This window comes from Pituophis catenifer, unplaced genomic scaffold, assembly GCF_029215685.1.
Source record: "Pituophis catenifer annectens isolate HBS135680 unplaced genomic scaffold, rPitCat1.0.hap2 SCAF_3, whole genome shotgun sequence".
Lineage (NCBI taxonomy): Eukaryota > Metazoa > Chordata > Lepidosauria > Squamata > Colubridae > Pituophis > Pituophis catenifer.
This window is the reverse complement of record NW_027256883.1, coordinates 163010162-163035846: the sequence shown is the minus strand read 5'-3', so window position 1 is coordinate 163035846 and position 25685 is coordinate 163010162. Positions and strand designations below refer to the sequence as shown.

At 38.2% G+C, this 25685-nt stretch overlaps 1 protein-coding gene across 2 annotated transcripts in view; it reads left to right on the top strand.

The window, feature by feature from the left end:
- The window catches only part of LOC139314136 (copine-5), a 130280-nt gene that overhangs the window by 88806 nt on the left and 15789 nt on the right, over positions 1-25685 (top strand). For both annotated transcript variants that reach the window (XM_070939669.1, XM_070939670.1), the window contains 4 exons: positions 6998-7039; positions 7578-7653; positions 16492-16545; positions 17143-17204. In XM_070939669.1, the coding sequence (XP_070795770.1) occupies positions 6998-7039; positions 7578-7653; positions 16492-16545; positions 17143-17204 (234 nt within the window). The remainder of the gene's footprint in view (positions 1-6997; positions 7040-7577; positions 7654-16491; positions 16546-17142; positions 17205-25685) is intronic.

Below are 25685 nucleotides of genomic sequence, written 5' to 3'. Positions count from 1 at the left end.
TGTCAGCACTCACTAGACACCCTTTTGAATCTCTTCGGGAGGTGGACCTCAAATTTCTATCGTTCAAGGTCTCGTTCCTGGTAGCCATAACATCAGCCCGCCAGATTTCAGAGTTGGCGGCTCTGTATTTTTCATGCGAACAAGGTGGTCCTGCATCTGGATCCGGCTTTTATTCCCAAGATCAATTCAGTCTTCCACAGACCGCAGGAACTGGTTCTTCCCAATTTCTGCCCTTCTCCTCAACACCGACTAGAAAGAGCATGGTACACTCTAGATGTTTGCAGAGCCCTCAAGATCTATATTGCCCGCATGTCTTCTTTCCGTCGCACGGAAGCCCTTTTTGTTGCCTTCCAGCCCTCGTCCATGAGTTCCAAGCTGTCTTCTTCAGCTGTTGGCCAGTGGATCAGAGCTACCATAGTTACGGCGTATTCGGTCCAGGCATTGCCGGTTCCCCGGAATATTACGGCCCACTCCACAAGAAGCGTGGCCACATCAGCAGCCTGGTCCACCAGGGCTCCCCTGGAGGAAGTTTGCAGGGTGGCCACCTGGTCTTCCCCTACTCCGTTCATCCAGCATTACCGGTTGGATACATACGCCTTGGCGGATGCAGCATTTGGAAGGAGAGTGTTGCAAGGAGTACATCTAGAGACTGCTTCCTGGATCCGGCCTGATCCCACCGTAAAGGACATGGCTTTGGTATGTCCCAGGCATGACTGCCGTGCTAACCGTCATGAGAAAGGGCATTGGTCTTACCTGATACGCCCTTTCTGTGATAGGTGGGCATGGCAGTCAGCCCCTCCCTGTTGAGCCATTCCCGGTCGTGGGGGTGGGTGGCAGTCTCATGTATGTTTTAATTTTTCAGACACGACAGTCTGCTGCTCTACTTCGTCTCAAAACTGGACTACACAGGAAGAGGCGGGACTTAAGAACTTTACAGCAGACTCGGTCTCATAGGAAGAAGGCAGTGTCACTCCCCGGGATGACTGCCATGCCCACTTATCACAGAAAGGGCGTATCAGGTAAGACCAACGCCTATTCTCTTGACCATGAAACAAATTCTCAGGTTTCTTCATATTGCTCTTATCAGTTATTAAGATAACAAATATCAAGATAGCTTTTGGGTAGCCTATTGTGATACCAATATCATATTATCCTTAAATGTTGTAATATTATTGCCAAAGTTTGCTTTTAACACCCAATACTTTTTCATCTTAAATTTACATTTTTCTGCCTCTTGGTGTTTGATACATTACCCCAGAAATATAAAAAGTACAAGTGGGATCATTTTTAACTAATTGCTAAAATAAAGTGTTTGTATGTGCCTCTCTCTATATATAAGTGTGGGTCTATTTATAATTATACTTTGTAATCTGTTCAGTCATTGAATTTGGACCATATGAGGCTCCTAATCTAGATCACTGTCTGCTGCCCAATGCCAGTTATCTTAAATCAAAAATCACTATTGGGGAAGTAAAAGATTTTTCACTTGATCACACTCATATGGAAAGCGGCCTGAGGAATCCCATTTTCCAACACAGCTGAGCCTCCTTTCCACAGTGGTTGATGGAACTGCGAGCTTTCTCTCTCCAGAATCTGTTGTTTTCTTCCATCTTGTTTCATCACCTCCTGAACAAGTCCAGAGAAATTATTAAAATTACTTTTTTCCCCATTATGATTGCAATTTGATCTTTATTTAGTTTGTTTTGACTGCTGCGTGGGCCTTTCCCCCATTTTAGATGGTATATTTTTAGCTTTTGTTGCTATGGAAACGTATGACATTGGGACCAAGCTAGTCACAGATCAAGACAACAGACGCAATAGTCTCATTCTGTTTCCTGATTGAAAGTATGCTTTAAAATATTAACCTTTTCCTAGTCCAGTGGATGAATTATAAAGCTGCTACAAATTATAAAGCTGCTATGTGAAAAGTCAATGTTTATAAAAGTAGGAGGAATTATGATACCTTTATTTGGCATATTCTCCTGTGTGCCATGCTCTGAAATCTGTTCCTTATCATCTGAGCCCCAGTCTCTCTGTAACCAGAGCAACACAATCACACCTCCAGGCTTGGGGCTAAAGGCTCCCCTATCCTAGCATTCTGTGCTACAACCAAGGGTATCCTAAAAGCTCACAAGCAAAATATGGGGATGATGCCCTCTTCCACTATTGTTCCTTAGCTGATACTGTACTAAAAGAATACTCCCTGTTGTTCAAGGAAACAATCTGTGGATGCATTAACATGTGTAGCTATTCATTGCACAATCCTCCATGAATGGTTTTCTTTCCTTTGAAAACCAGTTAATTCAATGCCAATAGGCATATCTCATGACAGAAAACTATTCGTTGGGTAAATTGTTACTTCCTTTTATTGAGGAAAGTCTTAAATTCCTCCAGTGGTAATATTAATTGGATCATTTGGGGATCTAATATTGTTAGAGAAACTATCACATTTTTTGCAAAGTATAAAATGGTATATATCGCCATCATATTTTCCATGCCTAATATTATTATAAAAATTATAGTCTTGTTCAACCCAAACATCTTTATGACTGGTTTTTCAAGTTCATTCCCATCTGTGTAAAATCAAAATTATACATGCTGTTTCCCATGTTTGTGGTTTCCTTCATTGGACTTGTTAGGAGGTCCAACAATTGCTCCTTGGGTTCTTTATAATATTGGTTGCTTTTCTTATATTTTTTCCAGATTTCAAAACATCCTTTTTGAGGAGCAATGAACAGAACTGGATGCTTATTTTGAGTGCTGTCTCAGCCCAAGGCTTTTTGAGAGCACTTGGTTATTATATTGGCAGTTTTATTTTCTGTTTTCTCCCTAATGATTTCAAGGATTAATGTGGGTTGACATTTTCATGGAACTGTTGATTCCAAATTCCCTTTCTTGATCTTTTCCAATCAGTTACTGCCAACTCAGCCCCACTTTTGTAAGTATGAAATCTGAGGGCAGGAAGTGTTGCAACAGGATGCCATTGCTTTGCACTTGTTTACATTGAACTGGATTTTCAGTTTAAACCCCATTCACTGCAGGGGGGGATTTTTTGAAAGCTCTCACTAATCCTTTTTTAATGTTACCAAACTGAGTAAATTGATATCATCAAAAAATTTGGCAACTTATCAACATTTGAAATAAAACAAAACTGCAGTCCTAATGCAGTTTCTTGATAGGCCCTATATTAGATACTTATCTAATCTAAAAGCCTTTTACTCTCATTTACTTTTCATTCTTTAACCATTAAGTGAATCGCCTGCTTGTTAAGCAACACCTCATACAACTACAACTATCAGTCTCCTGCCAGCTTCCCCTTTGATTGTGCTTGTTGGAAGCCAACTGGGAAGGTCACAAATGACAGTCACATGACTGTAGGATGCTGCAAGCTATTGTTCTTAAGAACAAGCCAGATGCCAAGTATCTGGATAATGGTCATGTGACTGTAAGGATGCTGCAACAATTGTATGTGCAAGGACTGGTTGTAAGCCACTTTTCTCATCATCATCATGGGACTTCAAGGACCACCTGTAGATCTAAAACTGGGAGAAAGAAATTGAAGAGTTTCCAGAGGCAAATCCAGAGAACCAGTGAATACTTTGTAGTGGTTAAGGTACTGAAGCAGGAGCTGGGAGATTTAAATTCCCCCTCAGCCATGAAAGCTCATTGAAAATTATTCTCAACCTAATCTACTTCATAAATTAGTGTGAGGAAAATAGGACCGATCGCAATGCAAATCATCTTAAGATCCTTTACAAAAAGCTTGGATATAAGTGAAACCTGGATGGTTTTTATGTCCCATCCATGTGAGAATTGCCTTACTCATGTGCACACAAGACATTCATCCTCATAATAGTTTATTAAATATATATATGCTGCCCAATTCCCAGGGACTTGTCATATTATTTTCCCTCAAAAATCTGTATCCTTGGATTGGGTTTATTTCAGGTTTTGGGGCAGTCGGAGTTCTGTATTTGCCAAGGACACTTTGTTTTCCAGTATTTTACTTACAGAATGCTACTAAGGGAATGGTGCATACTGTTTATGCTAGCAGTAAAAATCAAATGGCAGGTTTTCAATCAAGAAATTGAGGGGGAAATGAGTACAAATGAGTTTGGTTTATCTAGGATTTGGTTGTGAAATTTGCCAGCAAAATATATCCAGAAAATGAAGAATAAACAAAGGTAGATCTAAATTCCCGACTTTCTGAAGGTTTTATTTTTTCTGTCCAGTATCAAATGTACTGAACATAGTTCAAATCTGTACATTCTACACTATTCACAGTAAATTGTTCTCTTCAAAATCTCCCCAGATTTCCACACTCAAAAGTACACATGCATGCATTTAATAAGCAACCCAAAAAAAGGTTGCCAACCCCATCTTGACTGCTTAGAAAACAGCCTTTAGTGGAGCTCAGCAAATTCTTCACTTGAACTCTCTGAATTGCTATTTACCAACAAAATCACCTCAGGCTTGTTTTTTTAAAAAGGATTATTCTCTGTTTTTGGAAAGGGAGTAAAATTCAAGCTATCGGTCACTCTGAGCACATTTTGTAGAATGCAGTAATTGTATGAAAAACCTTGGAATCGGTTACCAGGCACTCAATGCTCTAAATAAAAGGACACTCTTCTTGAATGTTAATTTCCACCAGAGTGTGACTTGCCATTTTTAGAGTATATGTGTGTGAGATCTGCTCCTATGATTGATAGAATATTATCTTCAGTTGGGTTTATTTATTTCAGTGAAGACTCGTTAAAGTTTTACCTTCTACACGAATGCTTTCTTACCCCCATTGTTGCCCATCCCTCCTCATCTATTATAACGTAGTTGAAATTTTGGGATTGTTTGCCATTCTTCTGTTTTGCTTTGCTTTTATAACATGAGCCTTTTCTTAAATTGCTGGTGTGTGCAATAATTTGGAAGTTTGGTTGACTTCAAGAAGCACTGAAAATATTGAGAAAGCAATTCTCAAGTCACAGAAGTGGGTGAGGAGATGTGGCAGAGTCTCTGTAAATTAGTTCCAAATGGAACTCAAGTCTGCTCTGACATCTCCACTCATTCCTGTGCCTCTGAGAATTCAAATGTCACCTGTCAGCATACATACAGCCACAGGCAATTTAATCACTGTCATTTTGCTAACAAGAGTTTAAGAAGCCACTAGCCTGGAGTATTTACTGAGAATAATCAGTGCCTGACATTGAAAATTGCATTGGAGTTAAGGGTAAAAGGCTAGTGTCCCCACTGTCTACTTGGGAACAACAAATATCTCTGGCATCCTTGTAAGGCAAATATTAAACTGTTGGGGTTAAATAATATCTACCAGACATTGGCAAATTTTGTCTCAGAAGACTGTCCGTTTATCAACATTTAAATGGTTCTTCCCAATGTAACCCAGGCAAAATAGATGAAATACATGTGTGGCAACCTCCCTTCTTCCTCATACTTTAAAGACAAACCACAGTTTGTATGCATTTATTAGAATATTAATAAATATTAATATTTATTAATATTGCTTAACGCACAATGTTTAACGCATTGTAAGCCGCCCTGAGTCTTCGGAGAAGGGTGGCATATAAATCAAATTTAAAAAAATAATAATAATGTGTATCTCATCCTTCAACTTCACAGAGAAACATAAGTAACTAAAACATTACAAAAACATAGGAAAACAAAATAACATTTGTTTTCTGATAACAGAATTTGTATCTGATAACAGATACAAAAAAAATCACATGTAACTAAAAGTTGAGAATTGGGATGCAGTGCAAAATACCAGAGCTGATCAAAATTCTGTCTGAAGTTGTCTGAAGTTGCCAGAAAAAGCTTTAAAAGATAGGAAATCAGACCTTCAGAGAGAGAGAGAAAAAATGCTTCCTTGGAGTATTTTGGGGCGCCATCACAAAAATGATACATCATGTGTGCTGATTAATTTGTACCTTATTCATTTTAGAACAAAGAAAAATAATTTTCCAGTTTTATGTATTGGCAGGAAAGTGGTCCAAAGACACTAGGACACAGACTGGGTAGAACATGGGTTTAAAAGAAAATTATTTTGATTTCTTCCTAGATGCATATTGCTAACAGTGCTTTTTTATTTTCATTTCCTCTTTTGAAATGGGGGTAATATACCTACTTCGTTGCATTTCCACATCTGAAACCTTTTGGCCACAGCTGTTATGTGAACATTAATTATGGTAATAACCAAGAGAACTCCCAAACTGTGTTTAATTTCAAGTAGGGGAGACCCTATCGAAGAATGCAATAAACCCCCTCATTAAGAAAACTAACCACCAACTAGGAAGGAAGGAAGGAAGGAAGGAAGGAAGGAAGGAAGGAAGGAAGGAAATAAGAAAGAAAGAAAGAAAGAAAGAAAGAAAGAAAGAAAGAAAGAAAGAAAGAAAGAAAGAAAGAGAAAGAAATCCTCTGCCTTGGCTAAATTAAACTTTTAATGATTGCCTTTAACCACATTGTGGACAGCCATTTTCCCAATAGAACTGTGTGATAAAGGAGATACTTTAATTGGCCAAGTAGAATGGTCCAGAGGCAGCAAAAAAGGCTCACCTTAAAAAAAAATAATCTTGCACCCTTACAGCCTATTTATTACATGGCTAGCGACTTCTTTGCCCAATCATATCATGTTCTGTGTTGAGTCAGAATAAAGATAGGGAGTTGTTCACCTCCTGGCAATTCCATTTTCCCTACGTGGCAAGAGACTTTGATGTAAACCCATGCTTATTTAATACATTGGTTCCAAGATGTTTATCCAGAAAAGGCTAACAGGGCAGTTGTAGGCCTACTTAGGAGATTTTGGCCTATGTAGAGTAGCTGGAATAGTCTTAATATCCCCTAAATCCCACCAGTCTTACTTGCTCAGCTTTCTTAAAAGAAAGAATGTTATCTCTAATGCACAGCTTGACTTCTTTTTCATGCCAGTGGTTTTCTCAGAAGAAAACTGTAATAGGAATTGCAACTTGACCACTAATGTCATCTTTTGCAGAACCATAAAAGTAGAGGTGTATGACTGGGATCGAGATGGCAGGTAAGTAACATTTAGTTCCTTGCATTTAGTCATTTTTTAAAAAAAGGAAAACTGCCTTGATAAAAATTAAATGAAAAGAAAATGCAGCAAGAGCATGTAGCATACTTGAATTTATGGAGCTTGAGGCAAAAAGGCCCTTGTCCCCCACAAAAGAGGAAAGACTTACTATCCCAGTCTTCCATGTGTATTGAGACTAGAATTCCAGCTGTGATGTTGAAAATGATGAGAATTATAAATCCAAACACATCTCATGGGCCCTAGATTTGGAAAAGTTGGCTTTGCCTTATGAATCACTTTTTTTAATAAATAGTGCATTGTCTAAGTAAATGACAGGAGAAGAATGAAAAGTAGACTAGAATAGAACTCCATATACTGGTAGCTGGACCAAAAATATACAAATTAAGGAAGTGAGGAATAGGCAGATTTTCCACTGATTGGCTATGACGTTTTATTGCTCCTCATCTTGGACCATCAAGGTATAAAGAAATAGGATTCTTTGTTGTATATCACCTCTCACAATCTTATTTTCTGTTAACAGTCATGATTTCATTGGAGAGTTTACAACCAGCTATAGAGAACTGGCACGAGGACAAAGCCAGTTTAATGTCTATGAGGTGAGTAGCTTCTCAAGGTGCCCCTTAATATTAGCATCCAAAGTTAATTGATATTGATGGATGACTGAAAAAAATGGTTGAAATGGTTTAAAAATTCTTGCCTTGAGCAAGCAGCCAGACTTTATGATCCATCTGGTCCATTCTATTAAGACCCCTGCATTCTGGGTGATTTGATTAAAACCATGGTTTTTTTTCGCCATGTGCCATCACTCTGCTGAACACTTAATTCCCACAGCACTGTCTCACTTCTCATCTTTTCTCATCTTCTCATCTTTCCTACTATCTTCTCCTATTGGTTTCTTATGATTTATCAATTGTTGTTTTGTAACTTATGATTAATGATTGTAACTATGATTTATGATCTATGGCCTATTCCTTGCTATTTATACTGTATGTACTCACCAGAGACAAATTCCTTGTGTGTCCAATCACACTTGCCCAATAAAAATTATTCTATTCTATTCTATTCTATTCTATTCTATTCTATTCTATCCTATCCTATCCTATCCTATCCTATCCTATCCTATCCTATCCTATCCTATCCTATCCTATCCTATCCTATTCCATTCCATTCCATTCCATTCCCAATAGTTACATACTCTCCTTAAACCATATTTTTGTACTTATGACGACCTTTCCCATCAAAATAACTAAATTGAGCTGGATGGTTTCTTGTCATTTAAGGTGTGAATTGTAGAAAATGGTAACATAAGCCTTAAAATAGGCTTAACTTAATTTTTTAGAAAGGCAAAGCAAAAATCCCCCTTCCTCAAATTCAAGACTTCATTTATCAACTTTGCTCATCTTCGTGATGAATTATACTACTTTTTCCTGGGGCTTCCTCCCTAGGGCTTTTCCAAAGCATAGATCGGGGGGGGGGCAGTTCTACTGGAGCATCAGTTCCTCAGTTTAGTACTCTCAACATACATTGGACTAGTCCCACACTCCATATTCTTAAAGGGACTTTAGCACACAACACATTTGTTGGGCAGCTGGTTGGGGAAGGTTGTGTTAGGAAATTCCAGCTTAAGTTGAATTAAAATGAGTAGGAGTTACATAAGACCACTATTAATTCAATAAGGTTTCTATAGACTGTGATCTGAAATATCTTTTAAAAAATAATTGAGCAGCAAATGGTACCCTTTAGCTATCCAAATTATAGGAAGCTGAACCCAAAGACTGGTAAAATATTTTATTACTGTAAGGGGAGGAAAGATCAAAGATCATCTTTCTCCCAAGCCGATAAAATGCAAAGCGAATAAGAGTAATTTCCAACGCTTTCATGACATTCAGCCAGAGGCAGTTGCTTCGAAGTTCATAATAGTATTGCTGCCCCAGTCAGGAAATACTATCCCATTGAGGTTTCATTTTCATCCTTTCTCAGTTCGAACCCTCCAAAACATTTGAACTTCAACACCCATTAATCCTGCCAGTGTGATTCCTGACTGGGAATTATGCAGGCTGGAAATGATGGCAATTGCAAGGAAAGAATCAGACTGTGGAAGGATGAGCTATTAACATTCTTTCCTCTTTTTTTCCTATTCTGTTCAATCGTGCCAATTCTCTGAGACTGGCTGGACAAGTTCCTGCCGTTTTTCTGGCAAGGTTTTTCTGAACTGATTTGCCTCTACCTCTTTCTAGGGCTGAAAGAAACTGGTCCAAGATCACACAGCCAGTTTTGTGCTTAAGTTGGAACTAGGATTCACACTCTCCCTGTTTCTAGCCTGATGCCTTAACTACTACACCAAACTGGCTTTTATTAATATTGTAGAACAGTTTTTACAGTTACTGTTGATTCCTCTGGATTCCTGGAACAGTAGCAGGAATTCTTCTCTCTTATTGAATAAGATTCTAATCCCAACACAGGTAGAAATACTGTCTTGCCTCTCACAATCAGTCTATTTTAAGACTAGTTTTAGACCACAACCATCATTTCCTTTTCAATGCATCATGTATCAATGTAATTTTCTCCTCTGCTAGGGAACTTTTTTTTTTTCTAAATATAAATCTTCCAAAAACCATCTATACTCCTGAAATATTGAGGCTCTAAGCCAATGGAGTAATGCTGTATATATATATTTCATATTGCTATATGCTTCAGTATTTTCTAAAGGCTATTGGCCAAATTCTAGTCCCCATAAGACAGGCAACGTTCAGCAAGGAATGAAATGTTCATCTGGTACATTAACCAGATTTTATAAATTTGGTGCCTCCAGAATTGTTGGCCTAAAACAAAAGGAATTTTCTGCCCTATAAATTGCACTAGGCTCCTAAAAATATATGCACACATTCCTTGTATTTTATAGAAGCAATATTTTTTCCCATTTTTCAGTTGGGAGAAACAAACCCTTCAAATTCTCCTATTTAAATCTTCCTATTTAGACCCGTTTCAGACCATTGCTTCCATATACTACATTAGCAGCTTTCACAGTCCTATAGGCAGGAGCAAATAAAATATTTACAATCAGGTGTTCACATGGAGAGTACTCTCTGAAGTATATACCTGTCATTTTAGATGACAATATGTTAGACTAAAAATGAATAATAATTCTTGAGCATGACTTATATCTTTACACTAAAGTCCTGCTGCTGCTAAAATACCAAGAAGTGTATCTGCTCTATAGCTAAGCAGGTCATGGTGTACACCTGATTTAGTATGCCCAATTGTAGTACAAAACCATTAATAGGGCATTGGCAACCACAGTACCATGCTAATTTCAGATCTCAATAAAAACATAAATAAGGGATTGCCCGAATGACCGTGGAGAGAAGTAATTTCAGATGGATTACGTGCAGTATCATAATTAGAGTGAATCAGTAGCTTGACTATTATCCACTCCAGCTATATGATTACCAGTCTTTCTGGTAATAGGAGGAACCCTATTCCTCCTTTAAGGAAAGCCATTTGAAAGAAGTTAACTCTGTGCCTTGAAATATACATATAGCATTTACTAATTTTCTGTCCCAATTTGTCCAGGAGCTCAAGCAATTAATGTGGATTCTTTTCTCTTTTATGACTTTTATACATTTTTTGTCAGATATTGTAAAACGTTGTTTCCCCATTTACAATTCTTTTTCAAACCTAAAAACTTTCAGCCTGAACATCCCATTGTTTGGAATGGGACTACCTAAGCTTTATGCAACAGTTCAGTTGCACTCTCCCCACTGAGTTATATAAAAGCATTATAACACTGGCTGTTCTATTTTTAACCTATTTCCTGATCTTCCCAAACACAGCATTTGCCTTTTTCATTTCTGCGACTGCATGCTGAGATGATGTGGGTTTTTTTTTAAACCTATCCACCACAACCAAAATATCTCTTTCCTGTTGAATCATTAGAGCTTAGGCTACCTGTACATGTGGCAAAGAACTCTTGTTTTCCTAATCCAGTTTGAAGAGGTTGCTCTGACATTTATCAAATTGTGTTTTCACCATCTTGAATAATTTAGTGTCCTCTACAAACTTGGCATCCTTAGGGCTTGTTTCCTGACCCCAAATCATTGATGAATAAAATGCAAAACACGAGGGGAGGGGAATGTGGGACAGAAGTGTGTGTGGGGGTAACCACTTGTTCCATTGTGAAAACTATATTTAATTCTCCCTTCAATTCCATGTCGTGCACAAAAGTTCTTTTTTTTATGAGATAGCAATAGCACTTGCACTTATATACCGCTTCACAGTGCTTTACAGCCCTCACTAAGCAGTTTACAGAATTAGCATACTTCCCCAATAATCTGGATCCTCAGAGATAATGTATAGGTTATCATAGGAGTCCATGGAAAAAGCTTTCCACTGTTTCCAAGTTGAAGAATATATATTTCTCTTATCTGTGTACAGCATTTGGTAAAAGCTCTGATGATGTTACATAATTGTAAATTGGCATAATTTGTGTGATAGCATCATGATATGCACAGATGCTCATGCATATCTACATACCTCTTGAGACTACTAACATGTAATGTTAATATTGGGCTTTAAATAGCACTGAACAAGTGCCAAGAGGCTGGAACTAGATTTGACTGAGTTCACATAATGCCAGCCCCACTTAAACAGATCAGACTGTGAAATCAATTTTGTAAGATGACAAAAACTGCTTTTATTGAAAGTGATTGCTATAACAGAATCTTGCAACTCTAAGTGTGCTGTCCTTCTTACAGTTCAGTGAATTCAAGAGGTATAGTATCAAGAGCTATAGTATAGCCACTTCTGAATGCTATCTGGATATTCTAGACTTAAAAATGTTTCAGCCCCTTTTGCACTATTGAATCCTGCCATAGTACCTTTTAAACAATGATGAACAATTTAATATTAAATGTAAATCCAACCCATTAATGTTTTTTAATAAAACATGATTTAAAAATCACATCTTGGCATGGCATGTGATGATCTTAACCAATAGAATGTGGGGCCTGTCACTAGTTCTAGTTGTAATATGCATTGATGGTGCCTAAGTTGAAGATCTGTCTTCACCAACAGATGACAAAGCCCGTCTGAAGCTGGGAAAACAAAAGTTGCAACAGTGTACATGCCCAGTTGCCCACATATGTGGCCAGTTACTTCAGACCCTGGGATTCCTGTTATTACCAATCATTTTTTTGCATATTAATGTCTTATGCTCGGTAGTTTTGCTATAATAGTATCTAATGTGACAGTTCTAGGGCAATTTCTCATATGACTGGCCTGACTAGGCATAGGGAGATCCCAGCTGCTCCTCTCAAAGAACCTAGTTTCTCTCCTCAATAAGGGGAAATGGGGAGGAGAAGAAAATAGAGATATTTGCATAGTTTATGTAATTCATAAACTCTGCTCTTCTAGAGAACAGAATGCCATGAAACGGGAGAAGGAATCTAAATTTCTGTTTTTCATAATAATGAAAAGAAAGACATTCTCTTTGGCAATGGGCCATAAAAAACAATTCTGATATTTGTCTTATTCCCTTTCAAAGGAATGAAGGAACCACTATGTAAGATTATTTTTAAACCATTAATAGGAGAACTTCTGATTCTCCAAATATTGCTTAACTGTAAATCCTTATAGCCCTCACTGGCTATGCTGGCTGAGATTACTGGTTGTTAAAATTTAGCAAGAGCTTCTAGAAGGTTAGATGTTTACTGATTCTGCAGTGACCCAACTGTCCCTCTTTCTTGTTGTAATCCAACCCATATGAGACACATCTGATTTTAAATTCTTATTTTTTAGAAAGATTGCTTAGTTTGTAATGAACTCTCAATCTTTTTAGTCCCTTCTCCCTTGTTCAACTACACACTGTGCTTGAAAAGAATCCCTTTTGTCTTTAGAAGAGAGAGGGACTCAGTCTAATTTTGAATGTGGCCAAGAATCATGCCTCACTTGTGGGTGTGGATTAACTATCTGCAATGAGGCTGGTTACCTGTGAATGCCATATTTTAGCCTGCCCATTCACAATAGTTCCATTTTTTCCCCCATCCTCATTTAAAATTACCCAGCCACTGTTGTATGTGGATTAGTGAATTCTAAAGAGAAGTCTATGGATTATGAAGGGTACTTTCATTGAATAGTCTTGACTCTCCCACCAGTCTGCTATATCTTTTCTGATGTCCAATAGGCCTGTATAAAACTTTGGAAATGAGCGCTTCAAAAAAATTCAGAGATATGAATAAAGTATTCTTCGCCGAAGTTTTGGAAAAGTCACATTACTTAAAAGTTTCATATAAAAGCTTTAGGTCTTTTCCCAGTTATCTGTCTGTATGCATTTGTATGCAGACTGTGACCTACTGGGATTTTCACTGAAGTGGGGTGGCAGCACATGGATGTATCTCTGCTGCAGTGAGCCTTCAAAGTAGCCACATAAACCTTTTAAAGCTTGCATCCATTTTAATGCTCTGAAGAGGGATATTTTGCTGGCACCAAGGTGGCTTGCAAAAACACCCCTTTCAAATGATTTGCACAGCCTGAATATGCAGTGAATTGTCTAACACATACACATTTCAAATACAGCTGTGTCATAAATTGGTATAAAAATTATGGTGATAATTTTATTTTCAAATTTCTTTCTAAAGATCCATCAGAACTGGATTTGCTAAAAATGAACCTTTTGCTCCAGAATAGCTCAAATCTTTTAGCAAGGAAATCTGAGTTTCCTAATATGAATAAATTTTACACTTCTTTTTTTTTCTTTACTTTTTACTGCATTGAAGAATTTATTCTGGCTTTGAGAAGAGGTTAAGTAGGGCACTTTAACCTCATTCCCAACCCCTGGAAGACTTATGCAGCTGCATTACTAGCTGCTATGATTTAATAGGTGTGGGCTAAAAATTAGCAGGACACCTGCTCTGTAATTATGCCTTTGATTAAGACAAAAAGAAATGAACATAGAAGAAGAAGAATTTTAATTCTGTACTAATATTTTTGTAAGACAGTGCAGCACACCTGTAACTTGATCTATGGCAGCCTACAATGGAGGAAAGGGTGTCAGAATGCACTGATACTGCAGCATATGATGGCAGTCATGATGTAGAGTGCATTGTCAGATATTAAAAATGTTTGATAAGACTAAAATCAGGGGTTGGTGTTGGTCATGGAATAAAAACATTGAGAAAATATAGTCAGCGTGAATAGGATAAAGGACTGGATAGTCGTATATTCCAAGTTCATTGTAATGCAGAGGAATAGCACATATACCTACAATATTACAACTGATTTATTTCATGTTTCATGATAGAATTTATTTATTTATTTATTTAATTAAACTTATATACCACCCTTATCCCCAGGGGGACTCAGGGCGGTGGACAGCCAGAAATTAAAACACATATAGTACAAAAGTTAAGAAAAAACTAAAATAGATTAAATCAGCGGCATTTACCAATTTAAAATCCCAAATCTACAAAATCAAAAAATTCCCAATTTAAAACCCAAAAACCAATAAAATTAAAAGATTAAAAATCCCCATTAAAACCATTTAAACTAGGCCGGCTTGTTGGAATAAATAAGTCTTCAGGGCCTTGCGGAAAGTGCGGAGGTCCGGGATCAGTCGTATTTTAGGAGGTAGCTCATTCCACAGGGTGGGTGCCACCACAGAGAAGGCTCTCCCCCTGGGGGCCGCCAGCCGACATTGCTTGGCCGATGACACCCTGAGGAGGCCCTCTCTGTGCGAGCGTATTGGCCGGTGGGAGGTTATCAGTAGCAGCAGGCGGTCTCGCAAGTATCCTGGCCCTATGCCATGGAGCGCTTTAAAGGTGAGAACCAACACCTTGAAGCGCACCCGGAAGACCACTGGGAGCCAGTGCAGCTCGCGCAGGAGAGGTGTTACGTGGGAGCGCCCTGTTGCTCCCATAATCACCCACGCGGCTGCATTCTGGACCAGTTGGAGCCTCCGGGTGCACCTCAAGGGGAGCCTCATGTAGAGAGCGTTACAGTAGTAGTACAGAGTTGGTAGGGACCTTGGAGGTCTTCTACTCCAACCCCCTGCTTAGCAGGATACCCTATACCACTTCAGACAAATGGTTATCTAACATCTTCTAAAAAACTTCTGGAGGCAAGTTGTTCCACTGATTAATTGTTCTAACTCTCAGAAAATTTCTCCTTAGTTCTCAGTTGCTTCTCTCCTTGATTAGATTCCACCCATTGCTTCTTGTCCTACCCTCAGGTGCTTTGGAAAATAGCTTGGCTCCCTCTTCTTTGTGGCAGCCCCTGAGATATTGGAACACTGCTATCATGTCACCCCTAGTCCTTCTTTTCATCAGACTAGACATATCCAGTTCCAGCAACCGTTCTTTATATGTTTTAGCCTCCAGTCCCCTAATCATCTTTGTTGCTCTTCTCTGCACTCTTTCTAGAGTCTCAAAATCTTTTGTACATCGTGGCAACCAAAACTGAATGCAGTATTCCAAGTGTGGCCTTACCAAGGCATTATAAAATGTTATTAACACTTCACGTGATCTTGATTCTGATATTACAACTGATTTATTTCCTGTTTCATGTTTGGCATGCTAGGAATTACGCCTGCTACCATTCTTTATTATTTTATTTTATTTGTACAAAGAAGCTTTTATTGAGAAACAAGTTTAAATTCCATTGGTATTACAGTAAAATACCTCCACTTTAATACAACTCCCCCACTCCAACCCTTTGAAAAATACCTGCTTCCCCTGTGAAGAATAGTATAAATTGGTTTTGGTGTCATATTAAAAGAAAATCTTATTTTTGCCTGTGTCATGGAAAAGAAATGTGTACTAATTAAGGTTAACCTGGATTAAGGTAGACCATTTGCCTTTTTAGAAAGATCTGTTGATTGTAACAGATGTGTTGATCTGTTTGGGAGCTCAGGAGGCACAGCTTCACCACCTCCTTGTCTGTAGAAGTTTAATTGGTGCTTCAGTTTTCATTCTCATTGGTACGTGATGAATAATAATGAGCATCTTGTGGGATAGTTGCAAGGATAAGAACAAGAAAGGCTGAATTCTTCATAGCTCTTCTCAAAAGTGTACGTTTGTTTGTGGGAGGCTTTGGTTTAAGTCCTTGCTCTCTGCACTGCTGAAATAAAAACCCTAGCATATATAACTAAAGCAGAAGCCAGATGATTTGCAAATGAAGTTGTTTACAGCATATCCACACTTGCCTCTTCAGCCTTAGACTTCCTTTTTGTTTAAATAGAATTTGTATATTCCTTGGGGCAGCATCACATCTTTTATTTTGTTTTCTAATATCCCTCTACAAAGTGTCATGTATAGAGATGGGATTAGTATAAGTAAATACCAGGAGTGCATCTACTGCTTCTAGTGTACATTACAGGCTCGGCCAGACCAGATGTCTCAGAGAGATGTTTATATTAGCATCATTTTTCTTCTTTCTCTCAGGTGGTAAATCCCAAAAAGAAAATGAAGAAAAAGAAATATTCTAATTCAGGAACAGTGAGTAACATTATTATAAATGTACTTGATGTATTAAAATATTTCCCCAACATGCCATCTGAGTAATTTTGAAGTTGGGATTTCTTTTTTATTTGAGCCTCAACAATAGGAAATAGGCAGAAAATTGCATGTCTTGATGTAAAGTGAGCAGCAAATAATGCATGACTATCAGTGTTGTTTCCCCCAGCAGTTGTATTATACAAATACCAGCCGGAGGATTGGCCAATAAAAACAGGTGGCTTTCAGTCCTGTATCCAGGATTCCACAATTAAAATACCATAATAGAAAATAGTGCAATCTGATTTGAATCAAAGGCAGACAGAGCTGATAAATATTTCAACACAGACTAAATGTAGAAAATGTTTTGAATTAATGTTAATTCCTGCATTTATGAAAATGTTTCTTCTGGATTTTTGCAACCCAAATCTGATAATCTTAAAAAAACAGTTGTGGTAACCTATTGGACTGGGAGTAGACTGAAGATGGGATGGCCTTGGACATGACTGCAAATCATCATTAGCGTCAGATGCTCTTGCCGCAGTAACAATTATTTCATTGATCCTTATGTGACATACATCCTGTTTCTTCCTTTTAAAGGTAACATTACTGTCCTTTGCCACAGAATCAGAACATACGTTTCTAGATTACATCAAAGGAGGGTAAGTCATCTCTCCTGCTAAAACACTGAAATTTAACCCAGACATCATGGGAAAGATTGTTGGTAGGTATATATATTCCTACCAACCTGTGTGCGCTATTGCCTAATTAGAAGAGAATTGTACTTCAGCCAAAACAAGTAACTAAAATAAATTATGCAATTGACTGCTTTTAGTTTGCTCTTCTCTTTTCAAGATCTTGAAGAAGGCATAGCTTTGTATGATTAACCCCAACATCATTTAAATGTCCAGATAACGCTGGCTTAAAGCTATAAAGCAAGGTTCATTATTAGTTTATGATTTTTGATTTGTTTGAGAATGCATAATTTTAATTCTAGGTTCAAATGTTCCTCAGCGGCAAGCTACAGCCAGCTACATATTTAGTAAGTCTGGCACCTCATTTATAGCCTCTACAATGTCCAAAAATGTATCCTGCCAAAACAGAGTGTCAAGATGATAATATTTATGATTTTAGGTATGAAAATATCTAAAGAAGCAGTGGGAATGTTCCCCAAGTCTCCAGGAAGCAAAACATGTCCTGTTAAAATTCTCCAAAATCCTCAGAAGATAGATCCAAATCATGCCGCCAAAAGTTGGTATCGAAATGGCCAAGGATTTTCAGCTGCAAAAACAGAAATAGAGATGGGAAAGCAAGGATAAAGTTGTAGTTTTATGAAATGCTCCCATTTCCAACCATTTTCACACACACAAAATAAAACAAAACAGGCCAAGATTTTTTTATCCCAGGTCCTTCTGATCACATCGTTGGCATCACTGCAGTTGTGGTCCCAAGATCAAACAATGGCTCCCATATAAACTTCTCTTTGCTTCCTTTATTCCTCCAAAGAGAAGAAGCAAATAGAAGGAATCCAGCTGTTGCACCAACATGATGCTTGTTCCAGTAATGGTTTATTATCCTGGTTTGACGTGACATGAGAATGCAGTAGGTGATTCTTGCATTTCATTGTAAAATTATGTTGTAGGATTAGAGATGGATGATAAGGATTGGTGGTGGCAAAATGTTAAGGACTAGGCACACAAGAGTTTGATTTTAGCTAGTGATGGTAATTGGACTTCTTCTACTTTGAGAATGCTCAAATAGTATATAAGCAGTCCTTGGCTTACTTTGGGTTGCTTAGTGACTGTTTAAAGTTACAACAGAGTCCCTCCCCCCACAAAAGTATTCACAACTTGATTCCAAAATTCTGGTGGCTGTGCCCCCTTGTGGTCACATGACCACATTTTGGTTCCTCAGCAACTAGCCTGCATTTATGGCCATTTGCAGCATCCCACAGTCCTGTGACCACAATTTACAGTGTTTTTGCCAAAAAAACAGTTTTTTTTTCTGGTTTTTAGCAAAAGCGCTCCCTGGTGAACAATGAGTTTACTTAACAACCATGGTGTTCACTTAATGACCACAGATTTACTTAACGACCATATTAATTCACTTAAAGACTACCACCCAAAAAGTCATAAAATTGGCTTAGGCTCCATTACAATTGTAAGTCAAGGAGTACTTGTAAACCTCCTGATGGAATGTTACACTTTCTGGAAAATATTTTCCATTTGGTTTCAATAGCTTGTATCAGATTGACTAGAACTGATCAAGAAAGATGCTGCAGCTCTCTGACATAAGCTAGTTATTTGCTGTTTTCTTTATTTGCTGTTTTCAAATAAGCAACTCTGAAATGCCACAGAAGCACAGCCATTGAGCTATTTAGGATTTAAAACTTCACATATGGCTGCCACTCATACAATTAAACATCTGAACAAGCTCATGTATCAGATACATCTCTATAATGTCATATTTGTTATCATGTTTTGTCCACCCTCTTTTCAAAAAGCTTAGTGCATGGGATTTTATGATAATAAAATGGAAAGAGAAACAGATAAGATTCCCCTGATTATGTCAGTGTAACAAATGTCTCTGCCTCCTGGTTTGAAATTGTGCTTATTTGCACCATCAGACATTGAATTACTGATAAATTATTCAAATGAACACTGGAAAGAAAATTATGTTCTGTTACACAAGAACATAAAAAAAAAAAGCTGCTGAAAATATACAGAGTTGGATCTAATTTTTGCCATGCATAGAGAATGCCTGCTAAAAGGGCTTTTTAGTCTGGTGTTACTGGGCTTCCAGATATAAAATTAATGTCAAAATATGCAAACAAAACAAAAGCAAGAGAATCTCTTTATATTTGGGACAATGTAAGAGGGTGTAATACAGAGCTTTTGGTCCAGTGCCTAATTTATTAGACCTAAGAATAACAACTTACCTTAGATAAAGCAAGCATTTGGGGGAGAATCTTAAAGCATAAGCTAATAAAAGATTGAAGACGGGTTAAAAAAAATAAAAATAAGGTAAATTAGGAGAGGCTTAGTTATTACTATTTTCTGTGTTCATCTTACATAATATAGCTTTATTACTTCCTATTTCTCTTGCAAGCTGCAAGGGGAGGGGGGGATGAAGAAAAGCCTCTTAAAAGTCCAAAGTCATTTTGAAGAAAGAAGCTCAAACACCTTGGAGAGATTTTGTTTTGCTGATACACTTTTGCCTCAGGCAGAATCCCTTTTGCCTGTGATGAGTCATCACAGCCAGTTCTCGCAAGAAAAATCTCTTTATATTCAGTCCATGTAATTTATCATATAGTTAATCAAATGTCTCTTTTGTTCAAGTTTCCCAGGCATCAGTTTTCCCATCCATTTACAACACCGCGACTTTTCCTAACAAATACATTTAATAGATGGTCTTCCCTAGGGTGCACATTTTGGTGTTGAGAACTGGTTTTGCAAAACTTGGAGATGTGCTATGCTTGAAGGATCACTAACTTATTTAGTCACACTTAAAAGTACAGGTAATCCTTGAGTTACAACCATAATTGAGCCCAAAAGTTATGTTGCTACGTGAAACATTTGTTAAGGGAGTTTAGCCCCATTTTACAGCTTTTCTTGCCACAGTTGTTAAGTGAATCATTGCATTTGTTAAGTTAGTAAGATGGTTGTTAAGTGAATCCAGATTCCCCATTGACTTTACTTGTCAGAAGGTCACAAAAGGTAAATCAAGTGACCGAGTGGTGAAATCTAAAATTTGTTACTACCAGTTCTGTGGGCGGTGGCTTGGGGGTGGTAATATGACTGGGTGGGCGTGGACTTTTTTTTTTTTTTTACTTTTAAAACCATTTTTTCTACAAAAAATGTTAAAAAATGCTTTCAAGAGGCTCTGATGATCCCAGCTGAGTTGCCTGATCAGCAGAGGCTTTTTTTTCTTTTAAAAGCCTCTGCCAATCAGGCAACTCGGCTTGGATCGTCAGAGGCTTTTAAAAGCATTTGACGATCCCAGCTTAGCCACGCGATCATCAGAGGCTTTTTTTTTTTTTTACTTTTAAAAGCATTTTTTCGGCTGAAGAGGTTGTAGAAAAAATGCTTTTAAAAATAAAAAAAAAAAGCCTCTGATGATTGTGCGGCTCAGCTGGGCATAGGGTGGAGGGGGGCAGGGATTTTTGCTACCGGTTCTCCAAACCACCCGCCTCCATTGCTACCGGATCAGGCGATCCGGTCTGAACCGGGAGCATTGCACCCCTGACGTGACCCCAGGATACTGCAACTCTCACAAATATGAACCAGTTGCCAAGCATCTGAATTTTGATCGTGTGACCATGGGGATGCTGCAACGGTTGTGTGAAAAACAGTCATGAGTCACTTTTTTCAATGCCGTTGTAACTTTGAAAGGTCACTATATGAAAGTGTTGTAAGTCAAGGACTACCTGTACAAATAGATAGTTTAGTTAAAATGCTAACCGTTTTTTATTTTATCGTAATGCACCTGGATTAGTAATGCATCTGGCAATGTGAAGGATAATGTTGCATTGTGGGGACTCATATTAAAAATGCTCCCTTTCCTAAATAACAACAGTCATGATTTCATGATCACCTGGAAGCAAAGTCTTGATCGGGCTGTTCTGCAATCCTCTACTTTTCAAGTGGTGTGTGCCTAGGTGTTCTGAATTTCTGCCACCCTTACAGTTCCCCAAGTCTGAAGGATATTTCCACCCTTTGCTACTGCTTTGTTGTTGTTATTTTTTATATATTGCTGAGAGCTGGCTTTTGTTTAGATGTTGGGCAGCAGGCTCATTGTTTGCAGCCAAGAGTATTTTAGCTGATGGATCTACCAGTCATTCTTGGCCCATAAAAATCCGGCATTCTCCATATGCAAATATCCAATCACTGAAGAATCCATCAGAGCTCAGTTTGTGGGTTTTGAGAGGCACTGGAGTCTAGAAATCAATCCAAGCACATTCAGAGCACTTAACAACCAACATGGATTGTTAACCCATTAATTTCTCAAAAGGAATCCTGAAAGAGGTAGATTCATTAAAAGGTAAAGAGATTTCTTAGATTTATTCAATATTAAAGAGGACCTTGAATGATTTATGGTAACTAGCACACATTCTCTGAAATATATTGGTAAGATTGTTATATTCTTCTTTTTCTTGAAACTCATTATCCTGTTACCTTTTTCACATTAGTAATTCAGTGTGTTTCCTCTCATTCAGTCCTCTCATTGACCAATTTTTCCTTAAGATCCTCTCAACTCCGGAGAAAGCTACTTAGTTTAACATCTTACTAATTATTCCTTCCTTTCCTTGACCATCTGTTTTCTTTCTCTGTAAAAGTCAAGCCAGCTTCCCAGCAGAGCTCCTCTGCCAAGCTTGTCTGATGATTTCTTACTATCCTGCTTCAAGCATCATCCTGAATAGTTATTAATAATTAAATAATAACGGGGGAGGGGAAATTACAAAATACATAGTCCTGCAAATAGAAGTAGAATGACGGTGACAAAAGAATGAATTTATTTAGTGTATGACATACAGTGTCAGGGAAATCTACACATGCTAGACACAATGCAGTCCTGACAGCCTAAATTGCTAGCTCATTCTGTTCAGCGCTTATGCACCTATCCTTGGTGTACTGCAGGGTCATACCAGTTTACTTTATACTAGTTAACTAGCGGTGTTCAGGTTGCTGGCTCTTCTGGGCTTCTTCGCTGGTCTCGACTCGACTCGATTCGATTCGACTCGACTGGACTCGATTCGACTCATGTTGTGATGTCTCACATCCAGCCAGGTCCAGCACCAGCTTTCACTCTCCACATACACAAACCACAGCTAGGTTTTTTTTTTTCTTCACCAAAATGGTATCTACTTGTAGTAGTCCATGCTTTTGAACTGCTAAGTGGGCAAGAGCTAGGGATCGAGTGACAGGCACTCACTCCATCTCACGGAGCCGGGTTTGAGCCACCAGAATGCAGACCGTTTCTGGCCAGCAGTTCCAGTGTCATTGTAAAAATAGTACCAATAATGATAGGTTTCTGGATGCAATCCCAAAATGACTGGAGCACAACATAAACATCATCAGCATTGACAAAATCATCATCGGTCAATTGCAGAAGACAGCTGTACTTGGAGCAGCTTACATCTTGCAATGATACATTTAACACCATCAGACAACAACATCTGCTTATCCCAGGATTTGAAGGACTCAATAGATGAATAAAAATGCCAAATTCAGTCTGATCATTTGGCTGTGTGATCAACCATAATTCATTATTATGATATTTGTTCTGAACTCAGTAAGATGGGTGAAAAGCTAGTGTTTAAGGCCTGGAGACCAATTTGCTGTGTATGCAGGAGTTTTTGGGGTTTTTTTATAACTTTTGATTTTACATTTTACAGATTTCTTTTATTAGTTATTGGATTTGCCTCATATTCCAGGCTCAGAGGTAATATGAAAATAAACACAAATGGGGAGTGTCCTTAGGCCTTCCCACGTGGCTTTAGGAAAATTCAAACGCTACCAACTGAAGAAGTGGAACTATGGGGATCTCAGTTTTGCATAGCCACAGATAGTTACATCTTAGTGCTCTTTTCTAGAGTTAAAAGTACGTCCCTGGCCAGTGCTATATCTAATTCAGATGTATTTCCATTGCAGCAAAACAAAGAAGCCTTTCCCTTCAACCTGGTCTCTGCCTTTCCACCCGGCATTTTAAATTGTTATCTCCTACTGACAGCTGCATTCTTTCGTTGAAGGCTTGTATGACATTTGAAGGAAAGACCTGTCATGGGAGCAATTGCTTTTGGTGGAGGGTGGGAGATGAGAGATTTGGAATCTCATCTGAGAAGGCTGCCAGAGAAATGTCTGCAGACAGCTTTTTTCAATCATCCATTTTAATAGCACTAATGCACACTGTCCTTTAAACCTGTATTCCTTGTCTACCTAGATAGGCTCTGGAACTGGGAATTGTGCTGATTCATAGGACCCCACGGGGGGCAGGGGACACACAAAGAGTTATTATTACATAGTTATTATATACCAGTAGTTATTAGTATTTGGTACTAGAAGCAATGAAACACGTCTTCACTTTATTTCATTTCCTAGCATTTTAGACCACTAGTTTGCGGGATTTATATATTTATTATACGAAAGGCTGCCAGAAAAACCCGTCAACATTTCCATTTAAATCATAAAATCATTTTAAATGTACTGAAGGCCACCAAACAAACATAGGTAGACTGTCAGATGTAAATGCCTTATTCTCTAATGTGTAAATAATGTATATATGGAACATCAGGAGTTAACTTATTCCTTGGACTTTAATGTATTCATAATTTACCACTCCCATTCCTGGCTCCACCCCTTGTATATAAAAGGAGCCATCCTCCCCATTTTCCTTGCTTCTATCTTGAATATTCAGCGAATATAGAATGCCTATTATGATTAAAGAGAAATATATTTAAATCTTTAACTTCTATTATCTTTATTGAGTCTGATCCTGAAAATATTGCAACAAGCTGGTAGCAGAGGATGGTTAATTGACTCAATAAGTAATTAAAAATGTCCAAGAAAGATAGGCCCAACACCAGGGCCTACAGCAAAGAAATAGAAACTGATCAAGAGATGATCAACGAATCCACTAATGCGATTTCGAGAGAATCCGAAGAATACACCACTGAAGAAGAAGAACTGATGAGTGAAAATAACGACCAGGAAGAAATCGAGATAGAAAATAACGAACTCAGGTCAGAGATATTAAAAATACTAAAAAGCCAAAAGAATGATGAAAGCCTCATCGCGGACCTCCAGGAGATGCTGAGGAACAGCGGAGCAGCGAGAGAGAAAAACATCATTAAAGAAAAACCCAAAGATCAAAAAACTGTGAGTGAAATGACTACTGAGAAAATAGTTGTAAAAAAGAAAAGATGTGACCCCGCGCGAAATTTTGAATGGCAGCCATCTTGGTTTCAACGAACTTCAAAAGAGAGTGAAGCAGAGCCAATCAAAACGCTCAGTTCAAAATTTCTGGCGCGAAAAACGCTATCAGACGAAGAAAGTGAAAAAGAAGTCTCAAACTCTTCAGATGAACCAAAATCAGAAAGTGAAGACGATTTAACAAAGTCTCAAGTAAAGTCAGCAATGAAAACACTTTTTGCTGCTTTTGGGCCAAGATTGAAAATTTCTAAGACATCAACGAAGAAGCAAGAAATCAAACCGACAACTCAAGACCTGCACGCTCCCATCCTGACTTCGAAAACGACGACACCCGAGCCCAGAGAGCCATGCCGATTCCGTCCTACACCGCAGACAGAATCGAGTGCCAGCGCACACAAGAGAAAGAGAAGAACCGTCGCCATCACCAAAGCCCCAAAAACCGAGCCAGAGACCGACTCATCTGAAGAGGAGCGGATCGAGAGAGCTGAAATGGAGAGAACCTTCCACAACGGCGCCAAAGAAGAAATGAGCAACGCGCATGTGCAAAACTACGTAGACGGCCCCGAAAGACTTGAACTGGCCAGAGAACCGCGCAGACTCGTTACAAGCATCCCAATGCCGTTCTGTAATTTCCTGCACTTGAGAGACCACGGACTGCCTCAGGTTGTAAGTAATGGACAAAATAATGTGGGGAACTTACCCAGTGACTTCCCAAAACTTAGAGTTGATGGCATTAATTTACAAGAGTGGTACCAACAGCTTCAGGTTATTTTTATGAAAGAAAATTTACTATTCTTTATAACTAGTCCTCCAAGAAGACCTTGGACTTTAAAAATAGACTGTTTACATCATAGAGCATTTTTCATAATAATTTCTAGCGTGTCTCCTGCAATGTATCATAGCATCAAACCAAACCTAACTGTATCAGAAATAATTCAATGCATGTTTAATCTATTTCACAGCGATAGCGTAGCCACAACCACAAGAATGTCTAAGGATTTCTTTTCTTCTAGAGTGAAACCAGGGGTTTCTATAAGTGAACATTTGATAAATCTAAACAAAATAAGAGCTGAGCTGCAATTGAGGGGGGAAGTGATTTCAGATCAAACTATGAAAAGTGTTATTATCAATTCACTTGATCCATCATGGGATAGCTTTATGTCACACTTAGATACCATTAATTTGGGATATTTATCAATAGAAAGTCTATCTAAC